General features: G+C 47.1%; 1 protein-coding gene and 1 long non-coding RNA gene across 12 annotated transcripts in view; one reads left to right on the forward strand and one right to left on the reverse strand.

Annotated features, from left to right (window-relative positions):
• The first annotated feature begins 561 nt into the window (after nucleotides 1–561).
• On the forward strand, nucleotides 562–8,703 carry LOC115100470. Its single transcript, XR_003859086.1, has 2 exons — nucleotides 562–757; nucleotides 8,122–8,703. It is a non-coding gene; the product is annotated as an uncharacterized LOC115100470 (long non-coding RNA).
• The window catches only part of DARS2 (aspartyl-tRNA synthetase 2, mitochondrial), a 47,631-nt gene continuing 30,062 nt past the window's right edge, over nucleotides 2,156–19,724 (reverse strand). For 7 of the 11 annotated variants that reach the window (XM_029618955.1, XM_029618953.1, XM_029618957.1 and 4 more), the window contains 6 exons: nucleotides 18,933–18,995; nucleotides 18,586–18,738; nucleotides 18,109–18,327; nucleotides 15,257–15,367; nucleotides 14,250–14,325; nucleotides 8,718–13,426 (listed from right to left, as the gene is read on the reverse strand). In XM_029618955.1, coding sequence (XP_029474815.1) covers nucleotides 13,242–13,426; nucleotides 14,250–14,325; nucleotides 15,257–15,367; nucleotides 18,109–18,327; nucleotides 18,586–18,738; nucleotides 18,933–18,995 — 807 coding nt within the window. In that variant the 3' untranslated portion in view covers nucleotides 8,718–13,241. Of the gene's footprint in view, nucleotides 2,292–2,829; nucleotides 2,915–8,717; nucleotides 13,427–14,249; nucleotides 14,326–15,256; nucleotides 15,368–18,108; nucleotides 18,328–18,585; nucleotides 18,739–18,932; nucleotides 18,996–19,724 lie in introns of those variants that run through there. The other 4 variants (XR_003859079.1, XM_029618954.1, XM_029618956.1 and 1 more) reach the window with 4 other exon arrangements.

The following is a 19,724-nucleotide window of genomic DNA, read 5'->3' on the forward strand; positions in this document are numbered from 1 at the left end:
ACACAGACACTCCTCCATGGAAGCTCATGCACCCCCAGTCTCTTCTAGAGCTTCAGGGAGGTGGGCAGGTAATAAACGTAGGCCTAATTTACCTATGGAGAACACCGAAACAAGTAAGCAACTCTGCTTTCTTCTTCAGCAAGTAGGATTAAATCAGCCATAACCAGCGGAGAGTCACAAGCTGAGAGTTGCCTTGTGGCGCAAATGATAGACAGACAGTGGAAAGTGGAGTACTGGGTGAACAGGCTGCGCAGAACTGCTTACCCAAAGGTACTGTCTCCTCAGGACATACTGTTCAGAGAGAGCAGCAGGACAGGAGGGTGTGAACTGACAAACAAGTACCGCCTCGCATAGGTTTTCAACAGCAGAGGCCCTCCGATGAGCCATAGAAGTCACCATGGCTCTCACGTGCTGAGCCTTGACGAAGTCTGTAATCTGCAAGCCAGCCAGCGCCAAGCAGTGCACTATGGAGTCTGCTAGCCAATTCTAAATCGTTCTTTTGACAACTGCCCTTCCCAACTCGTTGGGTCCAAAGGTCACAAACAGTTGAGAAACTTGCGGTTGAGTCTTCTCAAGTAATAGCCTAGGGCTCTCTTTCAGTGCAAGAGTGATGAGCGCGTTGTCTTTTTTTGTAGACGCAGTTTCAGAAAGAACACAGGCAGCACAATCAGTTCTGTTGCTGAAGAATGCAGACAATCACTTTCGGAGGAAACTTCGGGCGAGTGCGAAGAAAGCCCCCATTGTGGAAATACTGAAGGTATGGCAAACGAGAGACCAGTCTGGAATTTGCTCCCTCTTCTTGCCAAATTGTACACCACCTTGTAGATGAGTAACTCTGGTCTCGGGGCAGGCTGGAAAGGCACTTAAGCTGCTGTTATGTTCTATGTTTCAGCAGTAATAGTCTCCACCGTGTAAACCCACAACCAGGAAAAGATTGAGGGAGCGGAGGGTGATTGCTAGTGGCAGCTACCAAAAAGTACAGAACCAAGATGATACTTCATCTCTTATTAGAAAGCTCCCATTTACTAAACCAAGAAGAACAATGAGATTTTTTTTTTTTTTTTTTAAAGATTTTACTTGGGTTTTTCTAATGTATTCTGTGCAGTTGTAGAGATCTGGCTGGTGACTTGCTCTCACATTCCCACTTCCTTCAGTTCTTCTCTGAAGGATGAATTCAGCAGAATGCGATTGGCTGGGGACATGAGCTGATATTGGGAGTGACAGGAACAGGACAAAAGGCTCCCTGTGCCCTGTCTGAGGCATCCATTCTTCTACATCAGCCCCAGCTGTTAACCTCTGCCCTGAGCCCGCCATCCCCTCTCGTGGGTGCTGGGTACTGGAGCAATGCAAGCTGTGCCCTCGGTGTAGCATGTGATTGTGTGTGTGTGTGTGTGTGTGTTTGTGTTTATTGGGGGTTGGGGGGGTGGGGAGTTCTTAATTCTAAACAGCTACATCAATTTAGACTGCTACAGACATCTTCTCACTTTCACTCTTCCTCGGGCTGGCAGCTGACCACTGGCAATTCCAGGGGTCACACAGCCCTTGTCCCACTAATGCTATTGGTAGTGAAGAATATGCCCTCTTTATTTTAGATACTTTTATAGCAGGTGCCTGAAAACCGCTGGTGGTGCATCTCAGAGTCTCAGCCCTGAGCTGGGAATGCACTCTCTTCTCATGGAGTTCATGACTCCCTGATCGGCTTTAATTGATATTACTTTCACTAAACCACGTGAAATGACTCAGAGGCTGCCGGCACCTTCCGGACTAACGGAGCTTGCGCCCCAAAATGATAGAGGAGTCAAATTCAGTCATCACAGCTCCTCACTGGCCAAGCCTCCCTCTCTCTCACGGGAGTGGCCCCCCCTTGAAAGCTGGACGGGAGCAGAGGCTTCCAAGCTGTGGAAGAAGCCCCCGCTTCAGGAAACGCGGGGGTTAGCAGCATCCATCCCAGCAGAGCGGAAATACACCTCCGCTTTATCGCAGCGCGGCGCCCTGTCACGCACTTCCACCTGTACTATGGGGGCGCTGCACCTTACAGTCTCAATTTTCTGCTTGTAGTGGGGGGGTGAGGGTGGTGGAAATGTTCAGAGCCAACAGATTTCAACTCCGCCGCAGCTTGCCCACCCATTTTTGCATTGCTCGGGCGCGTCATTACCTCTCTCGTTCTTTCCTTGAATGTAGTCGACGAGCTCCCAGAAGCCCTGGCGCAGTGCCTCCTTCTGCACTTCTCCCTTGATCACTATGCTGGCCCACATCGCTGCCTCATAGAGCCGCAGTTCATAGTCCTGCGCCTGCAACAGCAAGTCAGGGAATAAACACATCTGCACGGTCAAAATCCGTAACACAGCTCAGTCCCGCACCTACAATAGCAGGGCTTCGCAGGCCACTGGGTTTTCAGACTCTCTCTATGAATATGCATGAGAGAAATTAGCATATACTGTTTGGATGCATGAGAATTAATCTCATGCATATTCACTGTGGTTATCCTAAAAACCCAACTAACGGTGCAGTCTCCCGGCCGGGACTGGAAGCCCTGTACAGCAGTAAACCCACCCAGTGACACATTGTGAGCAGGGCTCATAGGTCTGTACTGTACCTACCACAGCAAGCAGAGGGATTAACACAAGGTTGCACCTTAGCCACCCTCCTACAAGACAGGATAAGAGACTGGATGAGAGGGGAGGGGGCAAGGGGGAAAAAGCAGCTTGTGTTGGTTCAGCAAGTCTATCCCAGTGCGTTCCCAGTCCTGCACCAGGGCCTTTCCTCGCCACCGTCCCCCACTCTGCAACCAGAGAGTCACCCCTGCCTCTCTCATATGCAAACACTTACCTTGCTTTCTGCAGGGCTCCATTTGGGCGAATCTAAATCCAGCGACAAAAAGGTCTGTTTGAAGGATTTGATCATTTCTTCGGTGCTGAAAGAGAGACAAAACATTCAGCGCCTGCTTCTGGTCACCCTGGGAATGGGCATTGCCGCCCTCTCTTGTAAGCTGGTCGGTGCTCTGTCTTGGGCTCCCGGCAGACGCTGTCTGCAGTAAAGAGCTGTGGAACCTGAGGACTCGGTCACTTACTCACTGCATGACCTTGATTGTCACTTTCCTTCTCTGTGGTGCCCTGCAGCTCCCCTCAGCCGGGTGCTGGCACATCTGTGACGGCTCAGCTCACACTAGAGGTGGCTGCACTCTGCACAGCACATTGATCTGTATTCATATCAGACTCACACTAAGGGATACCGATCGACGGCTGTCAGGAGGCACTGAGCTCATTAACAGGCCTGGAAGCATCCGAGGTGCTCGGCGTGGCTTCACCATTCAAAGAAGGCCTTTAACAACTCCAACTTTCACAGCTGGCAAAATTCTTTTTGCATTAGTTTTTTTTTCAAAGGATTCATTTGGGGTTAATATAAACTGTTTCTTCACACATTAAAAACAAATCACAGAAGTGTTTTTCTGGTTTGTAATGATTGCTGCTGCGAGCCTCTGGCCACGGTTTGTGGATTTTTTTGGCGTATGCGCACACCTTTTCACCCCTTTTGTTGGGTTATAAACATTATTTACCTTTTCCTATTTTGGATGTTGTTCTATTTCAGCCAAAACATCGGACTGTTATTCCATGACGTATTTGGAAACTCTTTCATTGTGGCACCAGCCTGCATCAATGTGCCACGAAAGGCTACCCCGCTCCCACAGCGGTGCTGAAATGTATGCCAAGCGACAAAGCAGCCTTTCTTTCAGTCACTGGGCGAGCTGCTTTTTTCTTGGTAACCTTCACGCTCCCTCCCTTAACCAGCTTCAAATGCTACCCAGAAACCCACCTACTGGAGGCTGCTTTTAAAACATCAGTCCTGGATCTTCCCGCTTGCTATAATAAACACAGTTTCCTTTCTGTGTCTTGGCTGGATTGTAAGCTCCATAGAGCAGGGACTGTCGCTTGGGTAAATAATCATTGGTTCCCGTACATTTATATTTAGTCCCATACTTCACCCTACACGTGCCAGCAGTTTGCGTGTTTGTGGCTGGCACGGGACAGCGACACTTTTCCTTGTTCACACGTTGAGGTTGCAGTTTCAGGGTGGTCACAGCTCTGGAATAAGCAAGTGGGGAGTGAAGGGGAGGGCAAATAAAATAACCCCCCCCCCAGTCCTTTCCATGCTCTAGTCTAGGATTTGATGTCTTTTCCTGGTTTTTACCCTTTTCCTTCTGCTGAGAGCTTGAAGCATTGGAGACTTACCTGCCCTTTTCACCTGTACCAGTCAGGGGCCACCTCCTCTGCTGTCTGTCTCCTCTCCTAGCTCTGGGCTAGTCACTGTATTTATGTGGTGGGGGCTCCGCCTCTCCTTCTTCTATTGGTGGGAAGCAATATTATGAAAGTCCTAACATTCTAACCACACCCCTGGGAGGCTCTCATTGGTTGGCTCTGCATGTGTAGGGTTCTAGGAATTCTTTCTTGGTTTCCAGGTGGTGGCTTGAATTAGAAAAACCCACTCTTACAGAACTTTTCTTTTTTTTCCCCATACAACTGGATTATTAATTATTTTCTGGTATACATTTCATTAAAAACTGCTGCCCTGCTTTCCTATTTCCCTACAACCCTAGCTACAGTTAACGCAAAGTCAACGGGCTCCGTCTCTGTCCTCTCTGCACACAATTTTTAAAACATTTCCTTTTGGAATTTTGTTGGGAGCTGCAGCCCATCATCTTTTTTATACCGGTATTCGTGGGTACATCATATCATATGACAGCATCTTCATGAAGGCGATGAAAACCATGAACTAGATCTGTAAGGCCAAGCCATGCAAAATTAGTACCACGCCACCTCCTATGCCATGCATTATGCAAAGAGGTGGATGCCTTCCTGAATGCATTTCTTAAATTTAAGGTACTGTATTTGCTCTCTCCTGCCCTGCAAGTTCCCAGTGTCTTAATAAAATCTATGGTGCAGGGCCGGTGCAAGAGTGTTTGGTACCTTAGGTGATCCATCCCTCTAGGGCCCTCCCCACAGTTACCTACTGGCAGCAGCTTCAGCGCGTTGCTCCCTCTTACCAGCGATGGTGGCGCCAGCATAGCGCTCCTTTCTTTGGCAGTATTGACTCTGGCACAGCACGCTCCTGGGACTCACAAAGTGGAAATTTGCTACACCCAAAATTTTGGTGCTTTAGGCAACCCCCTAATTTTCCTAATGGAAGCCCCGGCCCTGCTTTCATTTTTCTGGTCTCTGTGGGCCATGTTTTTATTGGCATCGCCCGCCTTCTGCAGGTTTACTGGCATCTCTAGCAGTGGTGGCTCCAGACAGAAGTAGGTAGGGGGTACTGGAGGCAAACTAGGTATGAACAGGGGCAAGATAAAGTGACATCTTCACAAATGGTGCCCTGAGATCTCATTGGGAAGATCCCTCTTGAAGCTCTGATAAGCCCTCCCCCATAGTTCCAGTATCTTAAGCAATAGCAATGAGCAAAAGTTAAAAAAAACAAACCCAAACTGAGCACTGAGCCTGTGTTCTTAGGCCATGAGGCAACCTGGCCCCTGCACGGATTTCATAGGAAACAGGAAGCCTGCGAGGGATGAGGTGACGGAGCCTGTGCTGCTACTATTTGTAAGATCCTGGTGCCAGGGTGCAGCTCACACACTCATAGGATCGTCTATGTGATATTACACAGCATCATTCGCACAATTCTTCTACCTGATCTACCAGAATCAGAGAGAACCCCAGACCTTAACTTATGGGGGGAGAGGCCAGGAACGCTGGTCTAGCACTTCTTTTCAGGCTTAAGAGGCAGAGCAGATGGGGGTACTTGGCTCCAGCCCTCCCTTCTGACTTGAAGCAAAATCCTGTACTTTACTGGCTGAGGAGGGAGAAAAGGAGTTGTGGAGAGGGTGATTTTCCAGGGAGAGTAGGGGCTTCAGGATCACCAGGAATAGGGGGTTAGATGTAGGGGCCTTATGATCACAGGTGGGGGAGGGGTGGAAAGAACCACTGGGGAATTTATGAAGGGGCTGGTGGAACAGCATCATCAGCGCAGAGAGGAGGAGGGGGTTAGAGAGACAAAGCCCCATTCTCTCTATCCACCTTTTCCTCCTTATCCCAGAGATCCTGCATGCCCATGCCCTGGCTGTGCTTCACCTGCCAGTGCTTCTCCAGCAAGTTTAATATCATGTTGATATTAAATTGGAGGAATATAAAAAAATTACAATGTCCTGAAAAAAAACAAACCAAAAGGTGCCAGCGGCCAGGTTAGGAAAAAGAACACTCACTCAATTAACGAGCATCCATTTCCCTAACCTGTTTCTGCGCAGAGGTTAGGAAAACGGACGCTCTAAAATTGAGCGCCCGTTTTCCTAAACGGCTGACGGAGGTGCACATTTTTCCCTCCTGTCTCCTTTTTACTACAGCAGCCCATTTGCATTTTGCATTGGGCGGCCCAGAGAGGTGGATCGGCCCTCGTTAAGGGAACAGGTGCTTAATGATGAGCGCCTGTTTAACGTGCGCCGATATTGCATCGGCCTGTCTGTGAAATAATAAAAATACCACCCAGAACCCCAGAGCAAAGCTCCCAAACCATAACAGCACTAACTTCCAGGACCCAAATAGCAGCCACCCTACTTACAAAACAGCATACAACATGTGTATGTGTACAACAACTGCATTTAGATACACTGCCCCGACAGATGCCCAACATCACCTCCTACTGGGAAAAGAGAACAAGGCAGCCTGCTATATATCTCTTTATATTCTGAGACCTGACTAAAGTTATCCGGATTTAGTTACTTGGAAAACTTTATCTGAGTATATTCGATGGGAGACTCGTCCTGCTGAATACTCAGCTCTTGTAATCTGTGTGATTTTGCCACGCACCGGCTTACTGAATACAGGTCTCTGGGTGTCACCATTAATCAGCGATTCTGCAGCACCCTCAGTCCCGGCTGAGCCACAGATTGAACGCAGGTCACTCCGCCTGGCAGTGCCACCACACTGGCCCCTCTCGCTCCTTCTGAATTAGTTCTGGCTGCCAACATTCCAGCTATTCTCGTTTCCTATCAGATTTTTTTTTCTCATTTGTTTCCAAGTTTTCTAGTCCCACTTGGAACTTCCTTTTCACTGCAGAAGGATCGCTCTGTGTGCATCATTTATCTCTTTCAGGTATTTCTGTCTATCACACTCTTCTTCCTGGCTATAAGTATTTGGGTCCTTAAGTCTCATACTTCATAAGGCTTTTGCTGCTGACTCGGCCCCATTTTAGTAGACCTTCCCTGGACGTCCTCTGCCCCCCTCTTTATCCTTTGAAGGTATGGCCTCCTCCCAGGCAAGTTCTCAGCGGTGATGTGTCACCTCCATTCTTCCTTTGGTTTTACCTCTAGTACTGCCTTGGTGCAGTTTGGTAACCTTGAGATCATCATCTCTCCTCTGGTTAATCCACTTTACTCTCTCCCTGGCCCCATCGCGCACCGATCCCCTGCATTTCTGCATCCCAAAGACGCGAATCCACACACTTTTTCTGCGCAGAATCTTGCACGACCATCGCTTGCCGTCTAATGCTCTCTTAGATCACTTGTTTTGTTGTGCCTGCTCTACCACGAGTGTCCATGCTGTTGCAAATCTTAGCATCACCCGCCAAAAGGCAAACGTTTGCTACTAACCCTTCCACAATCACACTTCTGACAATATTGAAGACGACCAGCCCCAGGATCAAGCTCCGAGGAGCTTCGCTGATAACTCCCCAGTCCTCACTAGCGTCGGTTCTGCATCACTCAGCCATTTTTTCTAACCCATTCTGGGCTGCCCAATTTCTGTTTGAGCCTCTTGTGTGCCAGAAATTGCACTGGAACCTAAGTGTACCACAACCCGTGTCCGTTCCTTAACTAAATCTTGGGTCACCCAGGCGAGGAACCAGCAGTCAGATGAGCCGCTGCATGTATAAAATCGAGTTTCTGTCCTTGTCACAACATTTAGCCTTTAGAGGGCGGGATATGAACATCTGATGATAACAGGGCAGGGCCATCGTTTCTGGATGACCAAGCCGAGCTCTGAATCCAAACAAAAAGTATTTGTTTGCATTTGGTGGGTAGGAGAGGGAGGTACTGCATGCACAGTTGCGAGCTTGCTTTCCCTTTTGTTTTCTGCTCAGAAAGAAAAACAAGAAAGGCCAAGAACGGGAGCAGCAAGGGCCATGGATTGATCCCACTGGCTGCGAGAGGCCCCGAGCACCTACTGACAACATTCGGAGGACGCAGGCTGAAATATATTCTACTCCCCGAGTCGTAAAAACACGACTCGCATCAATTCTTTACCTTCCCTTCAAAAACATTTCAGGAATCCGGTTCCTAGAAGCCATTTTAGGACAATGATTTGTGGGGAAGGCCTTCAGCTGAGTAGCAGCACCTCAACAGTTCACAAAAAAATTATTTCCTAAGGTCTGATTTACTAAGGCTTTTCTCCCATTCTGTGTCTATGGGGAAAAAAGTGCTTAGTAAATGAGCCTCTGCATCTGGTGCTGCTCTGTATTCTCTCATGTAATCATCTGGATTTTGATTATTCCTTCCACCAATAGGGATCCCCACACTACTGTACTGCTTAGGGACCGGAGGCAAACAGCACATTTCTGCTACGTGGCCTGCATGAAAGCACTAAAAAGGGAGCCTGACGTAATAAAATGTGAGTAAAGAATGTGCCCTAAAATTTAGCAAACATTTTCCTTACTTGCATGCTTTAAAAAAAAAAAAAAAGCAAATAGTATGCAAATACACCAGGAGGTCAAAAAAAAACAAACCAAAAAACAAAACACATGCACACCTCGAAAAGGAGCACTAAAGCTGGAACAAAAAGCTGGGCTAAGCTCAGTGCACCTCTTGACATTTACAAACAGTAGTAAAGTTAAATAAATATGTAAATAAATCGATGGCCTAACTTTACCACAGCTGCTAACTTAAAAGACCGGAGGCTTTCCGGGGGCAGACCTGTAGCCAGCTCCAGAGGTTCAGCTAAGCAGGAACACAGCTGGCATTCTTCAGGATAAGGAAGGAAGGGGGAGGGGGATAGAATCCTTAGCACAGAAAAATGTGCACTACCACGAGGGAGCAGAAGGAATAGGGTCAGACAGATCCAGTGGCAAGGGGGAGGGGGGGCTTAGAATCCTAGTTCAAAACTCAAGACTACGGCAGCTTTCTAGGGCAATATTATTTAATAATGCAGGGCAGGGGCTCCCTTTTCAAATTTGTTAATGGTTAAGGAGTACATGAATCCATGGTTTCTCATCTTTAAACGCCTTCCCCCGATAGCATGCACAGGTGGGCTAGGGCATCCTCACCTCTTCCGAGGTACAAGCTGATCCCCATGCTCGGAGTGGCAGGGTCCGCCCTCTTTCCTTCTCAAGCCTCAGTGCACCACCTCCGTGGCAGGCCCAGACCCGACTGGCTCCCACGGGCAGAGGACCCAAAAGGTGGAATCCCCAGACTGCAGTGCACAACATTATGACCCTAGCTTCAGAGCTGGCAGTGCCAGGGTATGGCATTGTCATATAGTTTAATAAAAACCCATGTATGTCTAAAGAAGATGTTTATTTAAAACAGCAATAGGTCAAACCTGTTATAAGATAGTCTGGACTGCACACAAGCAACTCAGGTCGCTGAAACAGACAAGATGCATCCAACTGAATGGATTAAAATCCCAACTCTATACCACATTTACTGAGCATTTTATCCCATTTTGTATCTGTGGCAAAAGTTCATGGCAAATAAAGGCCTTTCAATTTGAATTTGTCTCGCACATAAGCATTTCAGATCTCCTGGAACCCTGTTCTGGCCCTCCGTGGTCTGGAGCCAGCCTCGGCCCAATCTGCATTTCCTCGGTTCACCAGCCACATAATCCTTAACGATGCCAGAGCAACCAAAACATTTTGAGAATTTAGTGGGTAGTTAAAGAAATAAAAAACCCACCACCATAAAGGTCAGTTTTTTTGTTCTGCTTTTTATTTAATTCTGGAGGTGATATTTATATCTAAAGACGTTGAAAGCCACACCTAGCAATAATGTACATTAACCAGCAGGTGTTGCTGTGCTGTTATCAGAACAACATACAGGCAGCACCCTGACCCAGGAAGCATCTGAAGAGTGGCTCCAAAGGAAGGATGGTTGGTTATTAATCAGATAATTAAAACTCACTTCTAAGTCACGTCTCACTGGCCTGCAAAAAAAAAAATGGCTTCAAAGTATCATAACCAAGTAACACTAAACATCTTTTTATAAGAAAGATCAGAAAATTGAGCAGCTCATACAAGGGGAACCGGAATATATTTACACAGGTAGAATCAGCAGTCTGGAAACTGGATTAATCATTAGCAGCACGATCCCAGATTTTTAATTCACTATAATTCATGTTCTCATGTCCAAGACTACAAAGAATTATCAGCAATCTGTTACACTTTCAAAACATCAGTCACATTTTCCAGTCATTGGTCTCTTAAAATCATCAGGAGGGCGTCCGTGATCAAGAATCTGTCCTCCACTTATAGGGAAAGCATCAGCCACCCCACCCTAGGATCACTCCAGATTATCTGTGGCCTGTAGACTGAAAGGCGGTCTCTGCCACGGTCTCGGACAAGGTGAGCTTTAGAACAGTCTTCTGCATCTGTAACATCATGGACAGGGGCAGCAGCACCACCATTTACCTGGATGACTGCAGCGGTCCCTGACTTTACAGATGCAGGAGGCAGATCTAAAGCTCACCCTGTCTGGGTCTGTGGCTCCACTGTAACCAAATCAGACACAGAACTACGGAAGGACCAACTGGTTCTTATCTGCCCATTTGCAGCCGCCCACGGTGCTACGACAGGTCTTACATGATCTGTGGTCTTCTACTACTCAAAAAGATTTTCCCACATTCCTTCTCTTCCCTCCCTTTAGCTTCATATGACAACTGCTTGCCCTTGAGAGAAGCCTGCTAGATATTTGAATGGTTGTGCCATGTCTTCTAGAGAATGCATCTTTAGCTCCTTCAGTCTCCCTGCATAGGGCTTATAGTGCAGGCCATGCACCACTTTGGTGGCTCTCTGCCTTAGCAATGTCCTCTTGTAGATGTGGGCTCAGATGTGAACACAGTACTGAGGCTGGCATCATACCAGAGGCCTGTGGTGTGGTAACATTGCTGCCCTCTTTCTCCTACTGATGGCTCTGTCTATACTTCCAACTATAACATGGAAACAATGAATATGACGACAGACCAGGTCCAGCCAGTCTCATTCCTGCTAAAGAGCCAGAGATCTCAGTTGATCTTTGTCCTTCCCCTCACAATTAACTTTCCCATTTCATTTGTCAGACTGACTTTATTTCCTTTGAGCTCAGAGAAACCCTCCAGGGTCTCTTTCCTGTTTGAAGACTGCTGGTTCTTCCCCACCAAAATGGTGTTTGGCTCTTAGATTTCTGCATCCCAAATGCATGATTTTGTCTTTTGTTTGGATTAAAAACCAATCAGTCTTCCAATTTTTTTTGTTTTTTAAGGCACAGTTTTCAACTTCTCTCTCTCCTCGGGCGAGTCTACTCCAGCCCTTGCACAATGTCACAATGCCAGGCCTTCCTAACCACCCCTCTAACCACCACACTCTGTCTCCTGCTCCTCACCCAACTTCTCTCTCTCCTCGGGCGAGTCTACTCCAGCCCTTGCACAATGTCACAATGCCAGGCCTTCCCAGAGGGGACTCCTGCTCCTCAGCCAACTTCTCTCTCCCCTCGGGCAAGTCTACTCCAGCCCTTGCACAATGTCACAATGCCAGGCCTTCCCAGAGGGGACCCCCTCTAACCACCACACTCGGACTCCTGCTCCTCAGCCAACTTCTCTCTCCCCTCGGGCAAGTCTACTCCAGCCCTTGCACAATGTCACAATGCCAGGCCTTCCCAGAGGGGACCCCTCTAACCACCACACTCGGACTCCTGCTCCTCAGCCAACTTCTCTCTCTCCTTCACCGTTGCTTCCCCTGCCTCGCTATTTATGCTGAACGAACAGGTCTGTGGTTTTACCACTTCATCTTCATTCCCACCTTTAGCCAGCAGCACTACAACTGCTCTGCTCCAGTCTTTTGTTGATTTTTTTTTTTGTTTTAAATCCAGCAGTTTCCTCCTGCTCCTTTGATCTTTGAGATCAATCAGAACTGGGGATAGGATTGGGCACCATGAACTTTCCTTTGTGGTGCCCAATCCCAAGGATTTTTCCCTTCATTTAGATCCCATTCCAGCTTACTTGACCCTAGGCGTGGTGGCAATCCTTGGCCAGGGGCCATGCAATCCTTCTGGAGCCCTCCACTCACAGGCCCAAAATCCAGTCACTAAGTGTCACTATCACAAGATGTCTGACTCCCCCAGGGCCTGTGAATGTGCCTACAGTATCCTTGACCCTGGTCAACCTGGGAATCGAACCCAGGTCACCCTGCATGGGAGTTCACAGCACGGTCGCCAAACCCAACTTCTAAGTATTCATTCTGGAAAGTAGGCCAAGGGGACCAGAACCTGGGTATTCTGGAGGCACAAGCATGCTCACTCTTCAGAGAATTAACAGCAATAACATCAAAAACAGGCATTTAAGCAGCACCACATCTTCCTTAAAAAAAAAAAATAAAAAAGACGGACAGGAATTTTGCACTGAAATCATTCATTTGATCATAAAAAGGAATATTCAGGGCCTGAGCCAGCTGACTTAATCCAGGAGCTGAAATTGCGTGACCCGTGACCATCGTTTTAACTCCTGTTCATCATCCATGTATTTACTAACCTGAAGGTTTTAGGGGATTGTGATTAAATTACTAATATCTTAAAAACTCACACAAAAAGGACAATGGCCCTGGTCCTAGGTGCAGGCCAAGAACAAACCAAATCAGAGGACAGGCAAATGCGCCAGCTGTGCTGAGGCCACATATCAGGAAAGGAGAAATGGCAGACAGGAAAAAGGCAGATAAACAGAGCTCTGAACGTGTCCACATCAACATCCCCTGGGATCCTGATTCTAACTCGTGTCAGAGTAATTATGATCTGGATAATCCCTGCGGATGAGGTATATTTAGAAATGAATATTTCCTTGCTCTCCATTGTGTCCCTTCCAGTACAGCTGTCCTTTTGCCTGGCTACCTTCCCCTCTTACGGGAGGCAAGAGTGCCCAGGAATATCCCCCAGATCCTCAAACCCTGTATCGATCTCTGCCACCCGAGTGACAGAGGGGCAGGATTCAGCCCTTAGCACCATTAGTCCTTCTGGAGGCTCCTGCTCAGTCCTTCTCTTCCTTGGAGTCCGAGGGCCAGCTAACCTGGATGTGGTAAGACTTCAGGTCCTCAGGGGACACCACGTCCGGAGCATTGCACATGAGGTCACGCCCACGAAATGATTTGGGGAAGGCAATAACATCACGAATGCTCTGAGCTCCAACGATGAGAGCGATCAGCCTATCCAAACCTAGAGAGTTACAAGACAAAGTGCATTTCTTGTACTGGGCCTTGCATAACTTTTGCCTCCTCCACTGCAACAGCAACCAGAAATCTGACAGAGACATGCAATAGGTACGAACAGGGAATGAATAGTCGGTGTGCCCACTGTCAGCTTACAAAACAGCTTTAAAAAACGAGTAAAGTGACAGCTTTTTTCTGCTTGTTGCTGGAATTTAATAATTTTTTTGGCTTTCTTGAGACAGTTTTAGTGGTTGACCACCACCAAATTCTGTAAAACATTCGTCGGCAGTCTTGCCCCATGTCCTCTGAACCCAGCTTTTGCTTCGACCTAATTTTTCAGCAATCTGCTTCTTCATAATAAAAGGTTGCTCCAGCATCACAAGTCTCACGAAATGCAAAAATACGGTCAATCTGATGCTGTTTTTTGCTATCGCATGTTCCAGCCATAAATACCATTTAATTAATGTGTAAGGTACTGTTACATTCCAAACTGAATGGCCTACAAAATGGTACAAAAATCATATTAGTGGTCTAACCCAGTGGGGTGCTAGTGAGGGGAGGCACCTGGTGCTTTGCCCCACTTCTAGGAGGCCTGGCTAGCTCACAGGATGGGTACAAGAACACATCTTTCACCTCTGGGCCACAGTTACAGTACTGGGGTAGACCGCGATGGAAAGCTATCACTATCTCTGGCCCGTTCTGTGACTCAAGTGAAGGAAGCTGATGGCGACAGCCTAGCTCCTAGTTGGCACAGCTGGCACCACTGCTGGTGGCGTGCAAGGTCAAGGGCTGCGGGTGCCATTTCTCAGGCATGCAGCGTCCTAGCTTACCCAAAGCGATGCCCCCATGGGGGGGTGCTCCAGACTCCAAAGCCTCCAGCAGATGGGCAAGCAAGCCAGTATCCTCCTGAAAATACCAGAGGACAAGGATCAGGCAACGGGCCTCAGAGGAAGCCCTAATCTGACAAGGAAAACTGTTCTAAAGAGACCGGGGCCCCCCACACGTAAACCAGTGATGAAAGCCAATCAAGAGGCTCTGCCTCAATTACCTTACAGAAAAGGTGTTCTTAAAGGCATAAAGAGCAAGCACAAAGCAGGGGAATGACAGAGAAACGCTCCTGTTTCTTTAGCACTTAAAGGCAGAAAAACCTGCCAGTAAAAATGCTGAGCCTCTTATTTTTATATTTATTTATTTTTGGAGGCGCCTTCTTGCTATGGGCTGAGTATCATTAGATGCTTAGAACCTCTTGCCATTTCTTTGCAATGCGGCTATGTCAGCACAGACGTGGGTCTGTAGAGAGATGCAGCTAGTCCGTGTGGAGCTTTGGATTCAGTTTAAGCTCCTCTGGGCAGTCCTATCCACCGAATTACAGAAAAACCTAAGGCAGTGCAACCCTGTGAGGCAGCCATCTTTGATTCCAACAAGACATTTATTCAAAATAATAGGCTCCAAAGTGATTCAAGTTACAATCAAAATCATCAACAAGTTACAGCAAAACATATGGCACCAAAATTACACATCTTGATAAAAAAAACTGCCTTCTTAATACCATTTATTCTGGGAAAGGCTAAATAGTGGACATTTCTGGGCACTGCTGTAGGTTTTGTAACTTCCTTTTGTTTTTATTATTCACATTCCCCCCAAATTAAAGAGAATCTTCCAGTGCTTCAGCTTTCTCCTATTGACAGGACAGAGAGTTCACACAGTCCTTCTACATCCAGTACCGTTCTGGAACATTCTTTTTCTTCCTTTTAGAAAGTGGAAACCTCTCTCACAGAGAAAGGTTTCCACTTTCTAAAAGGAGCCCTGCAGAGTCTTGTTTTTGGTCATTTCTTACCTTCAGTATGTTCTCAAGGACGTAGCGCTGCAGCTCAGAGTTGTGAATTCGGATCGAGCCACCCCCTACCTCATTGCCATTCAGCACGAGGTCATAGTGCTGGCCACGGACCTAGACAGAACATCCAAAAATCTTATGAACCAGAGCAGGGCCAAGATCTACAACAGGCACTCTTATAATACACTGGGGATAGAACAATTCTGAATTAAGAAATCAGATTCTGTCCTGTGTAAAACAGTCACCTATTGTAAGCAGAGAGCTTGGCAACAAATCATTCGTTTTAATTATCTTAATTTATGTTTTTTATCTAATTCTATTTTTATCTTTATTGTGCCTTCTATTAACTATTATTGTATTTTATTATTTTGTAATTCGTATTTTATTTTAACTTAACCTTTTTTATTGATATTGTTTCAAAAATGTATTTTATCCAGCAACTCCAAAGGGCAATGTTTTATTTTAATTTTGTTTTTTTTTCCTTTTAGAATAACGATTAATATATTTATGTGACAATGATTAATGGCTTGTCCTTTAATGGTATTGTAAACCGACGTGAAGTTAACACAAATGTTTGGTATATAAAAATGACTAAATAAATAAATAAATTTGGTCTTCGCTATTCTACCTGCAAACAGACTCCTAAAGCTCTGGAACAACCTATCCACAGCACATGCAGCCATCTCTGGGGCACAGTCAGGGCGCACGAGATTGTTTATCAGCAGACAGCACAACACTGAGGTTGGATAAGGCAACATTTGGCCAGAACAGGGGATCTGCACCCTAACCCTTGTGTAAAGAACTGCCGAATCTTTAATGTCCCAACCAGAGAGACAACCTCAGCTTAAGCTCACCTAAGGAAATACTGCAGGAGAAAGAAATGAATACATATTTTTCATTTCATATTTATATTTCAGAAACAATTTGGGGTGGGGGGAGGGACTGGAAAAAGATTTACAGGTAGCGCACTTTTGCCTCCAGGGTGACCTGGCCCTGGACTCCACTCATGTGGAATTTGTTGCCAGAGGATGTGGTGGAAGCGGTTAGCATTAGCCGGGTTTAGACAAGTTCCTGAAGTAAATGTCCACTATAAGCCACTATTAGCCACGTAGACTTGGGAAAGTCACTGCTTATCTTTGGTGAGGAGCAATGCTTCCAACCTGCACTTTATTGAAGCCCTTTGGATATTTGAATATTTCTATCGTATTCCTCCGCTCCTTTCCTTCTCTAGAGTACATCTTTAGCTCCTCGAGTTGCTCTGTATATGGCTTCTAATGCAGATCAAGGAAGAGCATGATTTGCATCTGCCATGATAAAGACCTTTTGTAGAAATGATCTCTCCATCAACCTGAACACAAGTAATATTACTTCCCTCTTTCTACTAATACCACCTCTCTATGTAGCCAAGTATTTTATTTACTTTCCTGTTTTGTTTTGTTTTTTAGTCAGTCAACCAGGACTGCAGGTTCTGCCACCTCCATCTGCTGGAGACAGAGAAATACTGAAGGGGGCTGCAGGTGGCACACCGTACTTACAGGGGTGCCCTTCAAGTTTTTCTCTGTCTCCATCTGCTGGAAGAGAGGCATAACCCAGCAGTCTGAGCTGACCTGGGTACGTACAGGGAACACAAGTAATATTACTTCTCTCTTTCTACTAATACCACCTCTCTTTATGCAGCCAAGTATCTTATTTACTTTCCTGTTTTGACGCACAGACCGGCTACTTTTGAGCTCATCAAGGCCTAGCCAGGGTTCAAATCCCACTGTCTCTCCTTGTGACCTTGGGCAAGTCACTTCATCCTTAGAGACAAATTTTGTAAGTCTTCTGGGGACAGGGAAATAGCTACTCTATTGGAATATAGCTCGCCTTGGGCCTGGATTTGGAAAAGGCAAGCAATTAAATCTAAAATCCAGATCAGACAGGACAACTCCCGGGTCTTGCTCTCAGCTGTTGACTGTTAGTTCTTCACCTCCAAAGATTTATTTGACCCTTGGAATTCTGTATCCCAAAGGCCTGGTTCTGCATTTTTTTTGGAATTAAGTATAGTTGCCATAGCTGACTATTTTTACAATGTTTTTTTTTTAAAAGTTATCTTTCCTGTTAGTTACACCTCTGGTAGGTGCACTCTACTGCAAGTTCTCATATCACCTGCTGAGAGATGCACTTTCCTGTCTTAACCATTCCCCAGTATCACTTAGAAAGACTCTAAACATGGCTTGGCCCCTGCTGGTCACTTCCCCCTCACCGGAGCAGACTCCACTGACCACCACTGTCCAAGTTCTCTTGCACAAACAACTTTCCACCCAGTTCAGGATTTTGGCTGGCTTGCTCATCCCCAGTCTTTTGTGCAGAACAATGTTAAAAGGCTTCACTGAAATCCAGATGGGCCACATCTACTGCAACCCTGCACCGGTCACATCAAAGACATCAACCCCGGGCGCCAAGATCTGCCCCTTCTGAAACCATTACCCCTGCTCCTTAATCCACTGGCTTCAAGGTATCTTGCACTATTTCTTTGGCTCTCTGGCTGGCAGGAGCTCCCCAGAGCCATCTGGGCAGGGAGAGGGCTTTGAAAATGAAAGGTGAAAAAAGCAGCTTACTGGAAAACTCCACAAATGTGTTTCTTACAAACCCCTCACCCCAGGATATAAGATATAAGGATCTTTGTTATTATGACAATCTTATGAGAAACTAAGCAGACTCAGCTCTGCCACATATCTCCCTACGTACACACATGTAAGGAGTCAAACTACAGTCCTCTTCACCAACTCAAAAAGGGAAAAAAAACCAGACAACTTCTTAACAACCTTGGGGAGCTTTCCAGAAAATCACGAGAAGCAGACCATGCCAATCACCTTTCTGGGCTCGGTGTGGAGGAGGCTGGCGTCATCAGGGTGGGGAGCGGTGAACGGGTGGTGGGCAGATTCCAGCTCTTCCCAGTTATCTTCTCGAGGGAGGAAGAGAGGAAAATCCACCACCCAGAGGAAGTGAAAGGCTGCTGGATCTCGCAGCATCAATCCTTGCGACTCTAAGAGGCCGGCACATTCCAGCCGAAGCTTCCCCAAAACCGAACACTGCCAAAGAGAGAGAGAAAGAAGCAGAGAGGGCCTGTGAGCAAAGGAGAAAGAGAGAGAAAAAAACCCCATACAAACACATCAATGCAGCGACAGCAAGAGGAGAGAGAGTGTATGAACAAGAGACGCAGAAACAACTATCCCAACAAGCCTCTGCCCAGTGAGGGTCCATTGCTTACCATCAGCACCCTATGCCAATCAGCTGAGGCCCCATTACCTCCCAAACACAGTGCCCGTTAAGAAGCTGCTTTTCCCTACCACCGTCTCGTGCGTCCCCGCGGCCATCAAAAGCACGTCGTTCGCCCCGGCGCCAGCAGCTCTGGCAAGGTCCAACTTCAGCCCCTCGCTCAGGAACTTCCCCAGAGGAGACCTCCAGCTGCTGTCAGGATTCAGAACCAGCGACATCACGTCCTGTGGCAGGAAGCAAGCGGAGAATCTCAGGCAGGGCACTGCAGACATTTCCCAGAAACCGCTGCAGGTGCGTGGGGCAAGTCAATAGCGCTGTGTGCCCGTCTTAACCTTCCTTGCACGTTCCCATCGCTGTGATCATTTCCACAGCTGCCCACCCTCCCTTCCAAACGTTTTGCTGTACTCCAACTCTTTACCTGGTTAAACTGGTTTCTTGCAAGTTCTTGTAGAGAAATGAGGTCTTTGTTTTTCAGGAGCTTCTGTGAAAGGAAGAAAATCAGCTGGAAGAGAGGGTGCAGGAACTACACAGCATGTCCCCAGTGGCAGAAATCAGCGTGAGAGGCGGTGCATGCTGCGACCAGGCCTTGCTAAAGCATCACCCTGCAGAGCCACCAAGCGGGACTGCCTGTGGCCCCAGAATGAGAAACAGGATACAGGGATGCGCGACAAAAGGAGTATTTTATGTTCATCAAAATGAGTCTTTCCTTCTGCCCGTTGGGCTTTTTTTCCCCCCTATTCCCAACCACAAAGGGTTACTGTGTCGCAGGCTGTGCATCGAGATGCACGTGGCATGGCCGGCGAGGGGAGAGGTGCTTGAGGGAAAGAAAAACCCTCAAAAAAAAAAAAAAATTACTGCCGGAGCCCGGGAGGGTTGAAGCGGCAGCGAGGTTACAGAGCCAGCGGGGAGCCGTGCCAAAAATAAAAACAGCTCGCAAACTTTTTTTTTTTTTTTTTTAAAGTTAATAGGCTTACCAGAGGAATGGAGCTTCTCTGGAAACAAGCAGGAGGGACCGGACCGCTGGTACTCACCCCAGGTGTCTCACCGGGCAATGGAGCTGATAGGGCCTCCAACCCCTAGATCTGATCTGCCTGCAACCAGGGGGGGATGGTCCCACCAGGACCTGCCTAGCCCCTGGGAGAAGTGGCACTCCTTCTTCCTGTTTTGTTTTTTTTTTTTAATCATCCTGCTTGATCAAGCGTTAGCTAAG

Source organism: Rhinatrema bivittatum, chromosome 10 (genome assembly GCF_901001135.1).
Source record: "Rhinatrema bivittatum chromosome 10, aRhiBiv1.1, whole genome shotgun sequence".
NCBI classification, from domain to species: Eukaryota; Metazoa; Chordata; class Amphibia; order Gymnophiona; family Rhinatrematidae; genus Rhinatrema; species Rhinatrema bivittatum.